Consider the following 15,321-nt stretch of genomic DNA (forward strand, 5'->3'; position numbering starts at 1 on the left):
TCACAATCTGCACCCTGGCCAGCCAACATCCTTTTGCTGCTCCTTCTGCAGGTTTCAGCTGCAAACCCAAAAGAGCTCAGCACCGCCAGGAGTCAGTTGGGGCAGAAGAAAACAAGGGTTTGAGACAAGACTGACAATCACCCAGAGTTGGTTTTATGTTTTTATGGTGGCTGCTCCCTTGTAGAACATAAGTTACATATCTATATCTGAGTGCAATTGGAGTTTTAATTATTCCAACAGGGCGTGTCAGAGATTGAGAGTTTCCACATTGCACGGCAGTCCTTTCCTCCTGGGGAAGCCAACAAGAGCAAATTGCTGAAATGAGCTCTACATTTCCTAATTCCTAAAGAGCTGCCAAGAATGCAGAAAAAGAGAGTGGACATGCTCTGTATTTGACATGAGGCAAAAGCCATACCCCACAGGCTCGTCCTGCTGGAATCCAATTCCACATCCCACTCAAGTGCAGCATATTTTCATCTTCATTAAGATGACATCTCATTTTGATGACCAATTGAGACATTAATAACAGGGAGAAAACCCTCTGCAGAATCTTCAACAGCAGAGGCACAGGTCATTTCATTTTCAGCATTAAATACTCAAGGACAAAACAGCCCTTAAAGCCTGATTGCTGTAGTTTGCACTGGGAAAGTGAAAATGTGATGAAATCCCCACCAGCAATAGCACAGGTGGTCTCAAGAGCGCTTCAGAAATAAGAAGTATGCCCCCATGGTGAGCAAGGGAACACAGCTTCATCTAGCTTCAACAAATTTCACATTTTTTAGTACAGTTCCTCATGCTGCCAGAAGCCACAGCAGCAGAAAGCAGCAGTTGGGATTTTAAGAAGAGTGGCTGACCACCAACTGACACTGCAATAAATGAATAATTACTTTTTTAAAAAAACAAGCCACCCAAATCTAAAACAATCTCTACATTTCCACAGACATCCAATCAGGAGAATAATTTAAATTGCACATTTGAGTCAGCTCAATGCTATTTTATAGAATGGCAAACTGGTGACTCATAGCACAAATCAGAAATTAAATCATAAAAGTTATGTTGCACCCTTCAGACTGGGTGGAGCCTTACCTCACAGAAAGTTTCCTCTTTCAGATGAATCTTAAAAGAGCTTTAGAGAGAGAGCAACTTTTTTTTTTCTTCTCTTTCTAAGACCTGGCTCTGGTCAGGAGAGCTATGCCCCTCTTGTCTGAGCACAGCTGAGAAACATTTCCCTTGTGGAAACAGAACTGCCCTGAAATTTTTATATTAGTGACAGCATCAACTTGATCATGACTGTAACTTCCTTCCCCTAAATTCAGTCTTTATTATTCCCATGTGATAAATACTAAATAAAAAATGGTAACACTACCATATAACTGTCAAAAAACCCCAAACCAATATTCAGTCCGTGTATTGTGCTCCTCCCTCACACAGAGAGAGCCCTGAAAGTGTGTTCTCTGATTTTAGCCACTTTCATACATCCAAAAATATTTGCTGGTCATCCCTTTTAGCACAGGTTTTTAATCATTCCTTGGAAAATCACAATCAGCAGTATGCCAGCTCAGGAAAACAGCAGTACAGTTAATTAAACAAGTCTGCCAGCTTCCATCCTCAGCAAAAACACATCCCAGAGTGTTCCAAGTGCCACCATCCCTGCAGCCACCCAGTGCCACTGCCTGAGCTTCACCTGGCAGTTTCCTCCAGGGGCTGGGCAGCAGGGGGACAATGAACTGCAACTGTGGTGACAGGGAGGTGCTGGAACCCTGGGTGCTGAGAATTTCTGACTTTCTGTGCTGACAGGCACTGAGCCTCAAGAAAACACAGGATTGACCTGAGGCTGTGGAGATGGATTCCAAAACTGAATAATAGAATTCAATTCTATCTCAATGAATGGTGGGATTCAATTCTTGCCATAATCTGGGATTGTTGGTGTGGAGTTTGAATAGACCTGTGTGACATCACATGGTGGGAAACTCAGAGTTTATGGTTTTAGAATGTAGTAATATATAGAAACAAGACAAAGGTTTTGGGGCAGAGGCTGGTCCCTCTTCTTCACCCTCTTCTCCATGGGTTTGGGTGGTTTTGTGTAATTTGATAAAAAAGTCCATATTGCAGGCCATGGGTGGTTGGTTATTGGGTTAAAAGTGAAAACAATTCAGGTGCCACTTCTTAATTGGACAGTTTATCCTTAAAAGACCTTGTAGAGAGAGAGATGGAGCTCCATTTTTAGTTTGTTAGAGGGAAGTGTTGTAGAACTCAGGGTTTGTGAGACTGTAACTGAGATAAGAACTAACAAACATCTGAGTCCCAGCAAGAAATACCATCTCACACATTTAACTCTGACCCTGGCAAAAAGAAGCAAAACCTCCTCCTGTCTTACCTTCAGGGCTTGAGGTGGTCCCACAGGAAATTGTGACCACACTAGTAAGCTACAGCTTCTCTGGAAGTCAGTGCTGCAGAGGGAAAACCTCACTAAATACACATTGTATCTGTGGTGGATAAAGGACAGCTGCAGCAGGATGTGCCCTGCATCCTCCTCCTGAGGCTTAGCCCATCTCTCCTTGGCACAGAGCAAAGTCTCTGCAGGATACAGTCTCCACTACATCCTCAAACCTGGGCCACCAAAAATGCTACCTGGCTTGGAGGATGGATCAGCACAACCCTGGTTCTCATCAGGAGCAGAAAGACAAACCTGCAGGGTGCCCAATACCTACTCAAAATCTGGCTGCAGCTCAGATGGGTTTAGTTTTTTCTTCTTGGGTTTAGAAGAAGGCACCAGGAGTCAATATTCCTGACTTGACCAGAGCTGCTAGAATGAACCACCACAGGAATGCCACACACAGCCAAGCCCTTGATTTTCTGTGGGTATTTCTGCACCAGCTGATTACATTCCAACCCAGCATAACCCAAGCCCTGGCTACAGGCACCAGGAAATGCAGGAACAGGAGCCTCTAATCTCTGCAGGAAGAAAGCCACGAGGATTAGGTGTTCAACACACCACAGCAGAGTGTTTCCTTTAAGTATTTTGTCCACCTCCACATCACTGCAAACCATCTACAGCTTGCTTCCTTGTGAGGTTTTTCCAGGCTTGCTTCCCAGCCCTTGGGAAGCTGACCCTCAACTTCCACCTCGGACAAGCAGGAGACAGGAAAGGCCTTCCCTTGTTCCATTAGGAAGTCTCCTTTGAGGAAAAGCCCCACTTTAATTCTCTCTCCAAGCTGTCCAACAGGACGTGTGGCCTCCCACACATCACAACCCCAGCACCTTCTCCACTGCAGACACATTTGGGAACTCTGCTTCCTCCACCTTCACGTGTGTGCAGCCAAACAGAGACACTGGGAAGAGATGCAGCCTCTGACACTTCTGCTCCAGGTTCATTTATTCAGCTCTGTCACACCCTCCCAACGCTGTGGATCCCAAGCCCCACCTGCTCCATGGTCAGGCCTCCTCACCCTGCAATGCACACCACCACCCCACTCACAGGGGAAACCTACAAATATCAGTAAAAACTTCCTTCTTCTTGCTCATCCCCACTCCAAGATCGATGAACAAACTTCTCATTCAAGTTTCTTGCATCCCCTCCCCAGGTCTCTCACCCCTTGTGATCCTGTTCAGGACAGACTCGTGGTCCTCTCTCTATGGGATTGTTCCTGTGGGAACATCTCCATGCTGAGCCCACTGAGCTCTCCCAGGTGCCCCAGGTTCCAGAACTTTCCAGCAGGCTGTGAATGCTTCCCTCAAACCCTGTGTCCCCCAGCACTGATGTACTCCCAACTGTTCCCTCATAATCCAAGGATTTGTTCACCTCCTCACCCTCTCTCCATTTGGTGGTATCAAAACCTCCTCCTCTGTACTTCATCCATCTGGAGAAGTTTTTTTTTGTTTATTTTACAGCTCTGTCCTCTCACAGGAACCTGGTCTGCTGGTGCAGTTTCTTCCAGCAATATTTATATTGCTTTTGAAAGAACTCATCCATAAGGCCATTTAGCATTTCCACCCTGTCTCAAAGAAAGCCCATTTAATTTATCAGCCCTGTGAGAAACCAGCCATCCTGAGAAGTACCCAAGTAGAATTGATGGTACTAAAAACAACACTGCACAGAAACACCTGATGTAACCACTCTATTAATTACACCCATATTATACAAACTCTTCCTACATCTTTCCTAATTTAATCTGTGGTGTCAGGAAGCTTGTACATCCTAGCCCCACGACAGAGAGGGATCAATTCCTCATCAGCCATCACTGATTGATGTGAGCCTAACCTGTCCTAACCACCTCTGATAGCAAAGACTGAACAGCTTTCCCAGGAAATAATTCAGCATTCCACTGCTCTTACTGTCAGTAAAGTCTGCCAGCACCTACCCAAACCCCTCTGCTCACACTGTGAGCCCATTCCTTCCCCCACTTGACAAGGATCTGTCTGGTTTTCTGCTTCCCCTTTGCAGCAACACTTCCTTTCAATTTCCTCTTTATTATGAAAGCTCCAGTTCCTTTAATTTCTCCTTGCAGATCACTTATTCCAGGATTCAGCTGCTCTGCAGAGTTTCCCAAGTGCAGTGTGAGGGAAAGAACTCATCTCTGCTGTGAGGGGATAAACAGGCACAGCACAGATGCTGCCAGAGGGATCTGCCAGGATCCTGGATCCCCATCTCTTGGGTCTCAGGGATTCAACCCAACCAACCTGCTGAAAGAACCCCAAAAACCAATGACTGCAACACCACAGCCAGGCTGCCAAGAATCAAACAGAGCCCAGCTAAAGGCAGGAGGGCTCTCTAATCATCAGTCCCCTGAACAGGAGCAAAATCCTCTTCCTCCTTCCCCAGGCTCCTGCAGGAGACAGCTCTGACAGTGGGATTTTAACATGCCCACACCTCAGTCACGTCCACTCAGTATCCTGGGCAAACACAAGAGATTCAGGGATTTTTAATGGGTTTTTTTAATAATTTTCTCACACATTTACTGCTCCACTTAGCTCCAGTCCTTTAATTTCTCCTTGCACATCACTTATTCCAGGATTCAGCTGCTCTCTCCCAGTGCTCTGCAGAGTTTCTCAAGTGCAGTGTGAGGGAAAGGAGAACTTATCTCTGCTGTGAGGGGATAAACAGGCACATCACAGATGCTGCCAGAGGGATCTGCCAGGATCCTGGATTCCCATTTCTTGATTTTCAGGGATTCAACCCAAACAACCTGCTGAAAAAAACCCCAAAACCAATGACTGCAACACCGCAGCCAGGCTGCCAAGAATCAAGCAGCACAGCCCAAGTAAAGCCAGGAGGGCTTTCTAATCATTACTCCCCAGGACAGGAGCAAAATCCTCTTCCTCCTTCCCCAGGCTCCTGCAGGAGACAGCTCTGACAGTGGGATTTTAACATGCCCACACCTCAGTCACGTCCACTGCTGGGCAAGCACAGCAGATTCACGGCCTTTTAATGCTTTTTTTTTATATCATTTTCTCACACATTTACAGCTCCACTTAGCCCAAGGAGTGAAACCAAGCCCGAATCCGAGTCTCCGTTAGATCAATCACAAAGGTCAATTTAAATTTAGACAAACACAAATTATTTGCCAGAGCCACACCGCTGAAGGAGACAGCTCAAACATTAATTAGGGGCGCTGGAAAGGCCATTCCACACCTGAGCAGGTGCCGGGATGAACCCACAAGCCGCAGCTCACACGTGGGAAGGAGCGGGACCGCCGTGATGGAGACACCGGATCCGCACGGAACCTCCGGCATCCCGTGATGCCAGAACACACCGGCAGCGGCGGGGGAACGAGCGGCACCCGGGGGTACCCGGCATGAACACCTCCTCAAACAGCACCGCAGGGAGCACAGCCATGGATCCACTGCTTTAATCCGGGATTTTGGTGCCTCCCCGGAGTTCCGTGGTTACTTGTTCAGAGCACAACAAGGGAGCGACAGGTGCACCCCCCCGACAGAAGCTCCTTTGGAGGCAGCACTAAAACACGTTGTGGCAAAAGCCAGAAGGATAACCCACGGTTACACGCTGTTCCCTTAGTTTAAAAAGAAAAAAGAGGGAAAAAAAACCCTCCCGGTATTTTTAGCAAATCTTTCGAGCTCCAAGATGCAACCTGCTGCCTTTACAGCTTTTTTCCGCCCTGAGACACCCAGCAAAGCCGTGAGCTGCCAGTCCCTCTTTTCCTGGCAAATCCCCGAGGAAACGGGAGCGCACAGAGCCCGGCTGGCTTTGCCCCGGTCCCTCCGCACCGAGCGCCTCCGCCTGGGCTGACCTTGAGGGAGGCGGGAAGAGAAGGAGGCGGCAGAGCCGGGGCAGAGGCGCTGCGCTGCCCGCTCGGTGCCGGTGCCGCCGCTCCCGCTCCCGGCGGGGGCCCCGCGCCCCCTCCCCGCCCGGCGGCCCCCAGCGCCACCTGGCGGCGGCTCCCCGCGACCCCCGCCCCGGGAGCGCGGCCCCGGAACGCCGGGCAGCGCCGGCAGCACCGCCCGCTCCCGGAGCGGCGCCGGCGGGCCAGGAGCTGCCGCTGCCGGAGCGCCACCGGGAGAGCTCCGCTGCCGCCGCCCGCCGCCGCGCTCAAGTCTCACCCGGTGACGGTGCTAAGAATAAACGCGCAGCTGGCGGAGCCGGGAAGCGCCACGAAACCGCCGTGGAGCAGCCGCGGAGCCGGGGCCCCCGCGCCGCCCGCCGGCACCGCGCCCGCCTTCTGAAGGGCACACGGCTGCCGCCTCACTCACCGTCCGGTGTCGCTGCTGCTGCTGGCGGCGCCGGCCCAGCGCCGGGAAGCGGCCGGCAGCGGCGGTGAGCGCGGCGGGGCGGCGGCCGCAGAGGAGGAGCGGCAGCGCTCTGCCCGCCGTGGCCGCCATCGCGCCGCTGGAGCCGCCCCACGCTGCGGCGGCGGCGGCGGCGGCGGCGGCGGTGCTGCTGCCGCCCGGGCGGGGCGGGCGGGGCGGGGAGCGGCGGGGCGGGGCCAGCCGGCGCCGCTGGCCAATCGCTGCTCCCCTCCGGCCGGCCCCGGGGCTCGCTCAGCCAATCGGCGCCGAGCGGGTGGGCGGCCCGGAGAGGCGATTGGCCAGTGGGCGGAGCTGCGCGCGGGCCTGAGGGCAGGGAAACTCCTCGGCGGGGGTGCCGTGGGGGCGGGGCCTGTTGTGGGCGTGGTCGAGAGGGGCGGGGTCAGTGATGGGCGGGGCTTGGAGTGGAAAGAGGGGGCGCGGGGGGAACCCTAAGGGGGAACAGCCAGGGACGGGATACGAGAATGTGGGGAGCACCGGGAAAGGGGTGCCGGGAGGTGGGATGGACTAGGGAGGGATTGCCGAGAGATGGGGAGCTCCCCGGGAAGCAGAGATCACAGGGGAGAGGCTGCAGGAAGATGGGGTGCAGCAAAGATACCACAAGGGATACAGTGTAGGGGTGGCACAGGGATTTGGGGTACTGGGTCAGACTGGCACCCCAGCCAACAGCAGTTTTGGTGAAGGGTAAGAAAAGTATGTGATAAAAAATATCTGGATATATATATATGTGTGTGTGTATGAATATAGATGTGTGTGTACATATATACATACATACATACATATATATATATATATATATATATATATATATATATGTATTGCAGACATGGTGGGCTGGGCTGCCAGCACAGACCTTGCAGCACCTGGGCTAAATAAGCAATCTGTGCTCAGCTTTCTCTTGGAAGGTGATGTACCTGGATTACTTTACTTAGAAAAGACTTTTTTCTCTGGCCTTGGGAGTTACTACAGCACCGATGGCAGCTCCTTCTGAATTCCTGTTATTTATCCCTCTGTGTTTCTAAAAATGCAGAGAGGAGCACGACCAAGTCATGGGATGACACAGATGTGCTTCAGCATCACCCACACCATCACAACACTCCTTTTTCCATCCCCACCTCCCTCCAGAGCTGCCTGATGGGTTGTTCTAAGCTTTTCCCCGAGCAATGTCATTTTGGAGTCTGTCCCTGAGAAATGCTCCACCTCAGTCCTCATTTCTGGCTGGATTTTTCCTGCAGAGATGAGCTTTCCCTTCTTTCTCTTTGTTGGCTGGGAAAAGAGGTAGAAGCCTCGACTGTGTCCTTCTGGAAGGATTTACCCACTGTCTTTCCAACTTCCCACATTTAGCATTTCAATTATTATTTGCATTTTCTTGGAAAACCAAGGAGACAAACTGCAGCAGCAGCTCATTGCTCAGACCTGACAGAGCCTTTGCTTGCTCCCTGCTTGCTGTGTTTTCCTCTCCTGTCACGTTGAAAACCCATGGCGAAAGGAAAAATGGTTCAGAACAAGGATTTCGAGTAGCAAAGCCCTCAGTGATGACTCCACAGTGGAAGATGTTCCCACACACATCTCAGCAAAGGAGTCACCTCATGGACCACAGCCAGGGTTTCCCTCTCTGTAGCATCCCAGCCTCTCCCTGGGACAGCTCCCAGCATCCCAGTGGGATTCAAATCCTAAAAATGGCCAAACTGTGCTCAATGCAGCTGGGCCAGCTGGAAAAGAAAGATTAGAAAGACAGGAAAGGGGCAGGAAGGAAGGCCCAGGATGGGGAAGGTCCCTTGGGGGCACATTGCCACCTCTTCTTCCCATGAATTACCCACCCCAAATCTTTTTGCCACGTTTAGGATTAGCCTGTGCTTTCCTCCTCATGGGGTTTCCTACAGAGATCAGCTCTGAGGGGGACAGGGATGGGCACAGCAAGCACACCCTGCCCCAGCTCTCTCCTATTCCCTACTCCTCCAGCCACTCACACTCTGGTTTTAAACATTTATTTATCATTAAGGAGGAGCTGGGAATGACCCAAAAGTAAAAAATTTTGGCAGAGTTTACACATTTCCAAGGAATGTTTGACAGAGGTGGGGGAAGATGGGCTTTGAGCAAAAGCTGATGGCAGCAGAAAGACCAAAAATTCATTAGCAAAGCCATGCTGAGTGTGTGGGCACTCATTACAAAGCACAAAAATGGGAATTAAATGTGAGCCCTGAGATCAATATCCCAGGTAATTAAAGGAGCCAGCAGGGAACGGCTCCCCAAGGCTCAGGGAGAGAGAGGGGTGAGGATATTGGCACCAAAATGAAACCCTGTCATTTCATGTCAAATAGCTCCTGCTAGAAGCATCTTCCACTCTTGGAAAACCTAAATAAAATAACGTATTTAACAAGGCTTTCTCCTGGTGCTCATAATTACACCTGGCTGAATATTGGAAAGCTGCTCCTGAGAAGAATGGCTGGAGAAAAGCACACCAGAGTTTGAAATTAATATTATTGCAGTGGGAAAGTGGAAAACCTAAGCTTCAAACCCTCATCCACCATCCTGTCACTGCTGAGAGAGGCATGGATTGTTCCCTCCTGCAAATAAAACACTGATGGAAGAGAAGGTGAGTGTGGGATAAGCCATAGCAAAGCCATCACTTTGGAAAACTTGCCCATGCCCCAGAGTTCCTGGATTAAATAAACCAGCTAGGAAGAAAAAAAGCTAAATTATCTTTTAGTCCATAGATTCATCAATTTATCTGTGTTATTTAAATTTTGGATTAGCCAATTTTGCCCCTACAGATGTCCAGGGCTGTGATACAGCAGAATTGGGCAAAATCCTGCAGGTGCACTAGGCATGGGTGGAGCAGGAAATTCAGGAGGATCCCAGGTCCAAGTGCTTTTTATCTCCTTCTATTTAGAAGAAACATTGGTGCTTCCAGGTTACTGCAGATAAAAGAGCACAGCCCTGAGATGGGGGCAGAGTCTACTGACCAATAAAGGAATGGTGTTGGCCACCCTCTGTAAGCTCTGCCTAGCTTCTCATGGAGCAACAGGACAGGAGGGGAAAACTCCCCTGGACTGGGCAGGATGGCAATCCTTGTCTCATCCCAACCCAGACCTGAGCTACCCAAACATGCCAGTGTTTGCTGGCTGCTTCTCCCACTCCCCTTTGGGATCTGGACCTCAGCCACACAGAGACCCCTCTAAGCCTCTGGGATCCCTTTAAGCTTGGCCAAAAGGTTCATCCTACAAACCCCCAGTGACACTGGGAGGGCAGTGTCAGGATTCAGCAGCCTCCTGGATTCCTCAAGAGCAATCACTGTCTATTTATGCCTCTGGAAAATGTGTTTTTTAATGGGGGGGGGGGTACATTAAAGCCTGAGGAGAGCCAGCCCAAGAGGCATCTGGAAGCAACTAAAATTAAAATAGCTAAAATTAGCCTCCTCAGCAGAGAGTCCTGCCTCTGATCTGGATGCCGAGGTGCACATGACCCAGGCGTGCCTTTCTCACTTTCCCTTCCTGCTGCCATCCCACTCCTGGGCACGGCTGCAGCTGCTGCCACACCTACCCATGGCCCTGGGGGAGGGAGGAATTCCTCCCTCTGAGGGTGGCACAGTTGCCCAGAGCAGCTGTGGCTGCCCCTGGATCCCTGGCAGTGCCCAAGGCCAGGTTGGACAGAGCTTGGAGCAGCCTGGGATGGTGGAAGGCGTCCCTGTGCACAGGGACAAGATGATCTCTAGGATCCCTTCCAACCCCTTAACATTCTATCATTCTATAGATATATAAAAGCCCCTGAGATCCCATATACCACTCTTTCAGGCCCTATACACAAGCCCTTCAGCCCTGCTAACCAGGACCTATAGAGACACTCCTTGTACAGTGCATACAAGCCTTTCAGGACCTGTACATAACCCTCTAATACCATATAGACAGGCCATTCAGGACCTAGAAATATGCTCCTTGTACACTGTACACAGGCCTTGAAGGACCTACAGGTATGGGCCCCTGAGACCTTATAGAGAGACCTATATATATATATGTGTGTATATATATATCTATCTCTATATATATGTATATATATACACCCCATAGTTAGGCCTCTGAGATTCCATATACAGACATTTCAGAATATATATATATACATATATATACAGATATATATATATATATAAAATATGTATATAGGCTCCTCAGATCCTATCTAAAAACCTTTCAGAGCTTCTATCTGTCTGTCTGGGCCTCTCAGACCCTACATACAGAGCTTTCAGACTATCTATATACCTATATATAGGTGGGCCCCTCAGACCTAATATACAGACGTCACAGAACCCATATGTATATATATACACATATATAAAAAATATATATACATATAAAAATATATGTATATTTATATAATTTTATGTATATTTTTATATATATGGACCCCTGAGACCCTATATACAGACCATTCATACAGAGCATATATATATATCTATATATCTATATATATATATATACACACACACCATAGACAGGCCTCTAAGACTCTATGTACAGACCTTTCAGACTATCTATCTACCATAGATAGGTGGGACCCTCAGACCGTATGGATAGACCTCACAGAACCCATATATATACATATATACATACATATATGTACATATATATATGTATGTATACATAAATATGTATATATGTATATACACACACTTTTTTTTTCTTTTTTAATATATATATATATGGACCCCTGAGACCCTATATAGAGGTCTTCAAGTACATCTAAGCCCCTGAGGCCCCACACACTCTTCAATGCCCTATACCCACTCCCCTCCGCCCCTACACACAGGAGCCGTAGGAGCACCCACCACACGCTGTATAAAGCCTCTCCTGACCTACACAAAGAGCTTTTTGAACCCCTACACCCACAGGGATCCCCCAAAACCCGCAGCGACCCCCGCGCCCCTCACGGCGCCCGGCAGGCGCCGAGGCCACGCCCCCACGGGCAGACCACGCCCACAGCCGCCCAGGCCCCGCCCCCGGAAGAGCGCGCGCGGCGGGCGGGGCGGCGGCGGCGGGGCTGAGGTGAGCGGGGTCCTGAGGGGCCGGAGGTGGCGGGGAGGGCACGGCTCGGGGCTGGGGGGTTCACGGTGCCGGGGCTGCGGTGCTCCCGGCCTGAGTGCATGCCAGGGCCCGGAACTGGGCGGGGAGGGAGGGTTCCCCAGGCACGGGGAAGTTCAAGGCCCCGGAATGTGGGGTCTGCTTAGGCCGGAGGTCTGAGGGGAGTCCTGAGGGCTGAGTTGGGGTTCCCGGGTCTCGGGGGAGTCGGAATGTGGGGTCTGCTGAGGCCAGAGGGCTGAGGGGAGTCTCGGGAGTCGAGCTGGGGTTTCTGGGGCTAAGAGGAGTCGCAGCCCCCGGGAATAGGAGGATGCTGCCTCCCGGAGCTGAGGGAATAGGAGGGTGCTGCCCCCGGAGCTGAGGGACCCCAAAGCCCCGGGAATAGGAGGGTGCTGCCCCCGGAGCTGAGGGACCCCAAGGCCCCGGCAGTGAGGGGTTCTGGGTGCCGGGCCTTGGGGCTAAGACAGAGCTGCTGCCCGGGACAATCAGTTTTTCCGCGCCACACGGGGCTCAGGATGCCGTGTTTTTGTGCCGTGATCCCGTGTCCCGCAGTGTCCCTGTGCCTCCCCCCGGGCAGTGACCCCGCGGGGCTGGGGCTCCTGGCGGCGCTCGGAGGAAGGAGGGACCCGCCGGGGTTCGGTAGCGGGGCCCTGCAGGGACTTCTGGGGACCTCCCACTGTGGAGAATTCATTTGGGTTACTCTTCTTGCTGTTGTGGGATCGCCGGCGGTGCTGCCCCAGGCTGTGTGAGTTATCACCCTCAAGTTAAGCCACTTTCTCTTGATAGAGGTTCCTTAAAGCTTTAACTGCGCTGAATGGCCCCAGCTGTGTTTGATGTGCAGTCTGTGTCGGAAAACATTTAGGGTGAATTCGAGTTAATGTACTGCTCGGAGCACAGAAATGCCTGATGTTTATCACAACGTGATTTATGCGTTCTGTGCTTGCCTGTAGTTTAATGAGCTGCTTGGGAAGGATGGTAAACCTGGCTGTGTTTAGTGGGGTGTGGGGGGGTGGGCAGGTCAAACCAGGCAGGATTTTTAGAGGTTTCTTCTTTAGAATCCTCATTGCCAGCTGGGGCTCGAGTTAAAAGCCTGGCTTATCTTTAATTCCTTTATTCAGCTGTTGACCATTTTCCTCCTCCTCCTGGCTTTTTTTGGCTCAGTCCGAGATGCATTTCCTGAGGTCGATACATGTGAGCACTGCAGGGCATGACTGCCAGGAGGGAAATTGGGTGCAGCACCAAGTTATGATCTTTATTATGTTTCTTTCTCATTTTTAGAACAGGCCCCAGCTGAAAAATACTTCCCTGTGTTCCTTGTGACCTCTTGACCTGCAAACTGGGAGCAAATACATTTCAGGTGAGGGTGGTGTTGCTGAGTGCTGTGCAACTCCCTGCTCTCAGGTGCTTTAACTGCTGAATTCATCACTTGACTGAATAATATGCCTTGTGTAGAATTATTCTTGTCCTGGAGTGTTCTCTTAGGGCTTTTCTCAAAGCTGTAGGAGAATGAGTTGCCTTTTTTTGCAGTGTGCAAAGTTGTGCTGACTTTCCTGGTGCAAATGCTTGGGTACACTGAGCCCTGGAAGGAGTTTTTCTGCCTGAAGCTTTCTGTCAAGCCAACCTCAGCTGTTCCAGCTCTTTCATAAAATGTAAAAAACTCCCAACACCAAAAAACCCTCAAGTGGTGACTAAAAATGTGTTTGAACAGTGAATCTTAAGCTCATGTAACCCCTCTTTATTTCCTTGTGGAAGTGGCTTGTTCTCCCCATGACCCATTTCCTGCAGCAGCCTTTGTGGTATTCCCTCATGCTTCCTGAACCAAGGGAGCTGAAATGCCAACCCTGGAGGAAAAGGAATGATGGGCCTTGGTTCCATCATTACTATCTGCCTGCTGGGCACCCTCTGGGGTGCTCTGTGTGTCACTGGTGGCTGTGTCACTTCTCCCTGTAGGTTCCTGGGTAAGCTCCTGGCAGTTTGAGGAGAGATGATCCAGTTTTCCTCAGTTTTCCTTGCTGATCATTTGAAGCAGCATCTCAGAAATGTTATTTTTTTTTTTTCAGGTGATAACTGAGGGAGCCACCAGCTTGTTTAGGTCTGGCATGTGGCAATAACCATTTTTATTTTCTTGAGCAAAAGAAGTTCTGTAGCAATCATATTATTGTTATAAAAACACATTGTTTCATGATGTTGCAGTTGCTGCAGTAACACTTCCTGAAGTGAGCTGGGATATGGAAGTACTGGGTTTTCTTCTTCCCAAGCTCCCAGTTGACATATTGGGGCTCAATATTTTAACTCAGTGCAGCAGGGCTGAGAATGCTTGGGTACAACAATAGAAATAACCTTAATTATATTAATTCCAGTTGCTGTGATTTCCTGTTGGGATGTTGAAGGGGTGCCAAAGTGCCTTGGTGTAGAGGTGACTCCAGTGGGATGATGTTGTTTGGGATAATTTAGGAAACAGTTACCCAGGGTCTTTGGGTGTTGTACACCTTTGAGATGAATGTTCCCTTTTTTAAAGTGAATTGTTCTAAGAAAACATGGTGCAAATGGTGTGGCTCCCTCTTAAACACAGAATCATGGAAAGGCTGTTAACAATCATCCAGTGCCACCCCTGCCATGGCAGGGACACCTTCCCCTGTCCCAGGCTGCTCCAGCCTGGCCTTGGGCACTGCCAGGGATCCAGGGGCAGCCACAGCTGCTCTGGGCACCCTGTGCCAGGGCCTGCCCACCCTGCCAGGGAACAATTCCTAATTCCCAACATCCCATCCAGCCCTGCCCTCTGGCACTGGGAGCCCCTTCTCCCTTGTCCTTTTGCTTCATGTCCTTGTCCAAAATCATTTTCCATCCCTTTTGTTGGCACTGAAAGGCTGAGGATGAATATTTATCTTCAGGGTGATGCATTTGACACTTCAAGCAGAAAATACACAGACTCCTAGCAGAAAGTGAGTGGAGCCTGAGGCACTTTGTCTCCCTTAGCACACACCATCCAAAGGCTGTGGCAGCCTCACCTCTTTGCTTTAGATTTAGGATACTTTAAAAGAGGAAAAGCAGACTGTTAGATCATGAATTGAGTTTTAGATTTAAGACACTTTAAAAGAGGAAAAGCAGACTGTTAGATCATGAATTGTTTTACTGTGGCTTCTACGCTTACCTGAAAAGTCCTTGGGTGGTAAATTCTGGGTTCTGTTTGTCTGCTGCCCTGTCTGTGAGTGCAGTGACTCGTTTGTCCCCAGAGACACTTGCCATGGAGTTTGCTTCTGTGCATTCTGCATTTCACCTCTCTTGAGAGCAGCTCTTCATTTTAGTCATGTGAGGAGCTCCTTGGCTGTGGGGCAGGATAAGGTTGGAAGAACCAAAGCACTGGTGGTTGTAAGTGGGAATTTTGTGCTGAGACTGGCACAGAGTTTGGGTTGGGGATTCTTTCTGGGTCTCCAAGGTCTTTCAAGCTAAAATTCCTGTAGTTGTTTCTTGTCACCATGATATTTTC

At 50.0% G+C, this 15,321-nt stretch overlaps 2 protein-coding genes across 3 annotated transcripts in view; one reads left to right on the forward strand and one right to left on the reverse strand.

Moving 5' to 3' along the window:
- Positions 1–6,902, reverse strand: part of MCU (mitochondrial calcium uniporter) — an 83,615-nt gene extending 76,713 nt beyond the window's left edge. Inside the window, exon 1 of one of the 2 annotated variants that reach the window (XM_058810311.1) lies at positions 6,709–6,902. In XM_058810311.1, coding sequence (XP_058666294.1) covers positions 6,709–6,837 — 129 coding nt within the window. In that variant the 5' untranslated portion in view covers positions 6,838–6,902. The remainder of the gene's footprint in view (positions 1–6,708) is intronic. The other variant, XM_058810312.1, reaches the window with a different exon arrangement.
- Positions 6,903–12,372: 5,470 nt separating this feature from the next.
- The window catches only part of MICU1 (mitochondrial calcium uptake 1), a 95,009-nt gene continuing 92,060 nt past the window's right edge, over positions 12,373–15,321 (forward strand). The window contains exons 1-2 of the mRNA XM_058810279.1: positions 12,373–12,579; positions 13,113–13,191. The gene's annotated coding sequence lies outside the window, so the exon portion shown is untranslated. The remainder of the gene's footprint in view (positions 12,580–13,112; positions 13,192–15,321) is intronic.

The sequence above is a fragment of the Ammospiza caudacuta genome, chromosome 9 (assembly GCF_027887145.1).
Source record: "Ammospiza caudacuta isolate bAmmCau1 chromosome 9, bAmmCau1.pri, whole genome shotgun sequence".
NCBI classification, from domain to species: domain Eukaryota; kingdom Metazoa; phylum Chordata; class Aves; order Passeriformes; family Passerellidae; genus Ammospiza; species Ammospiza caudacuta.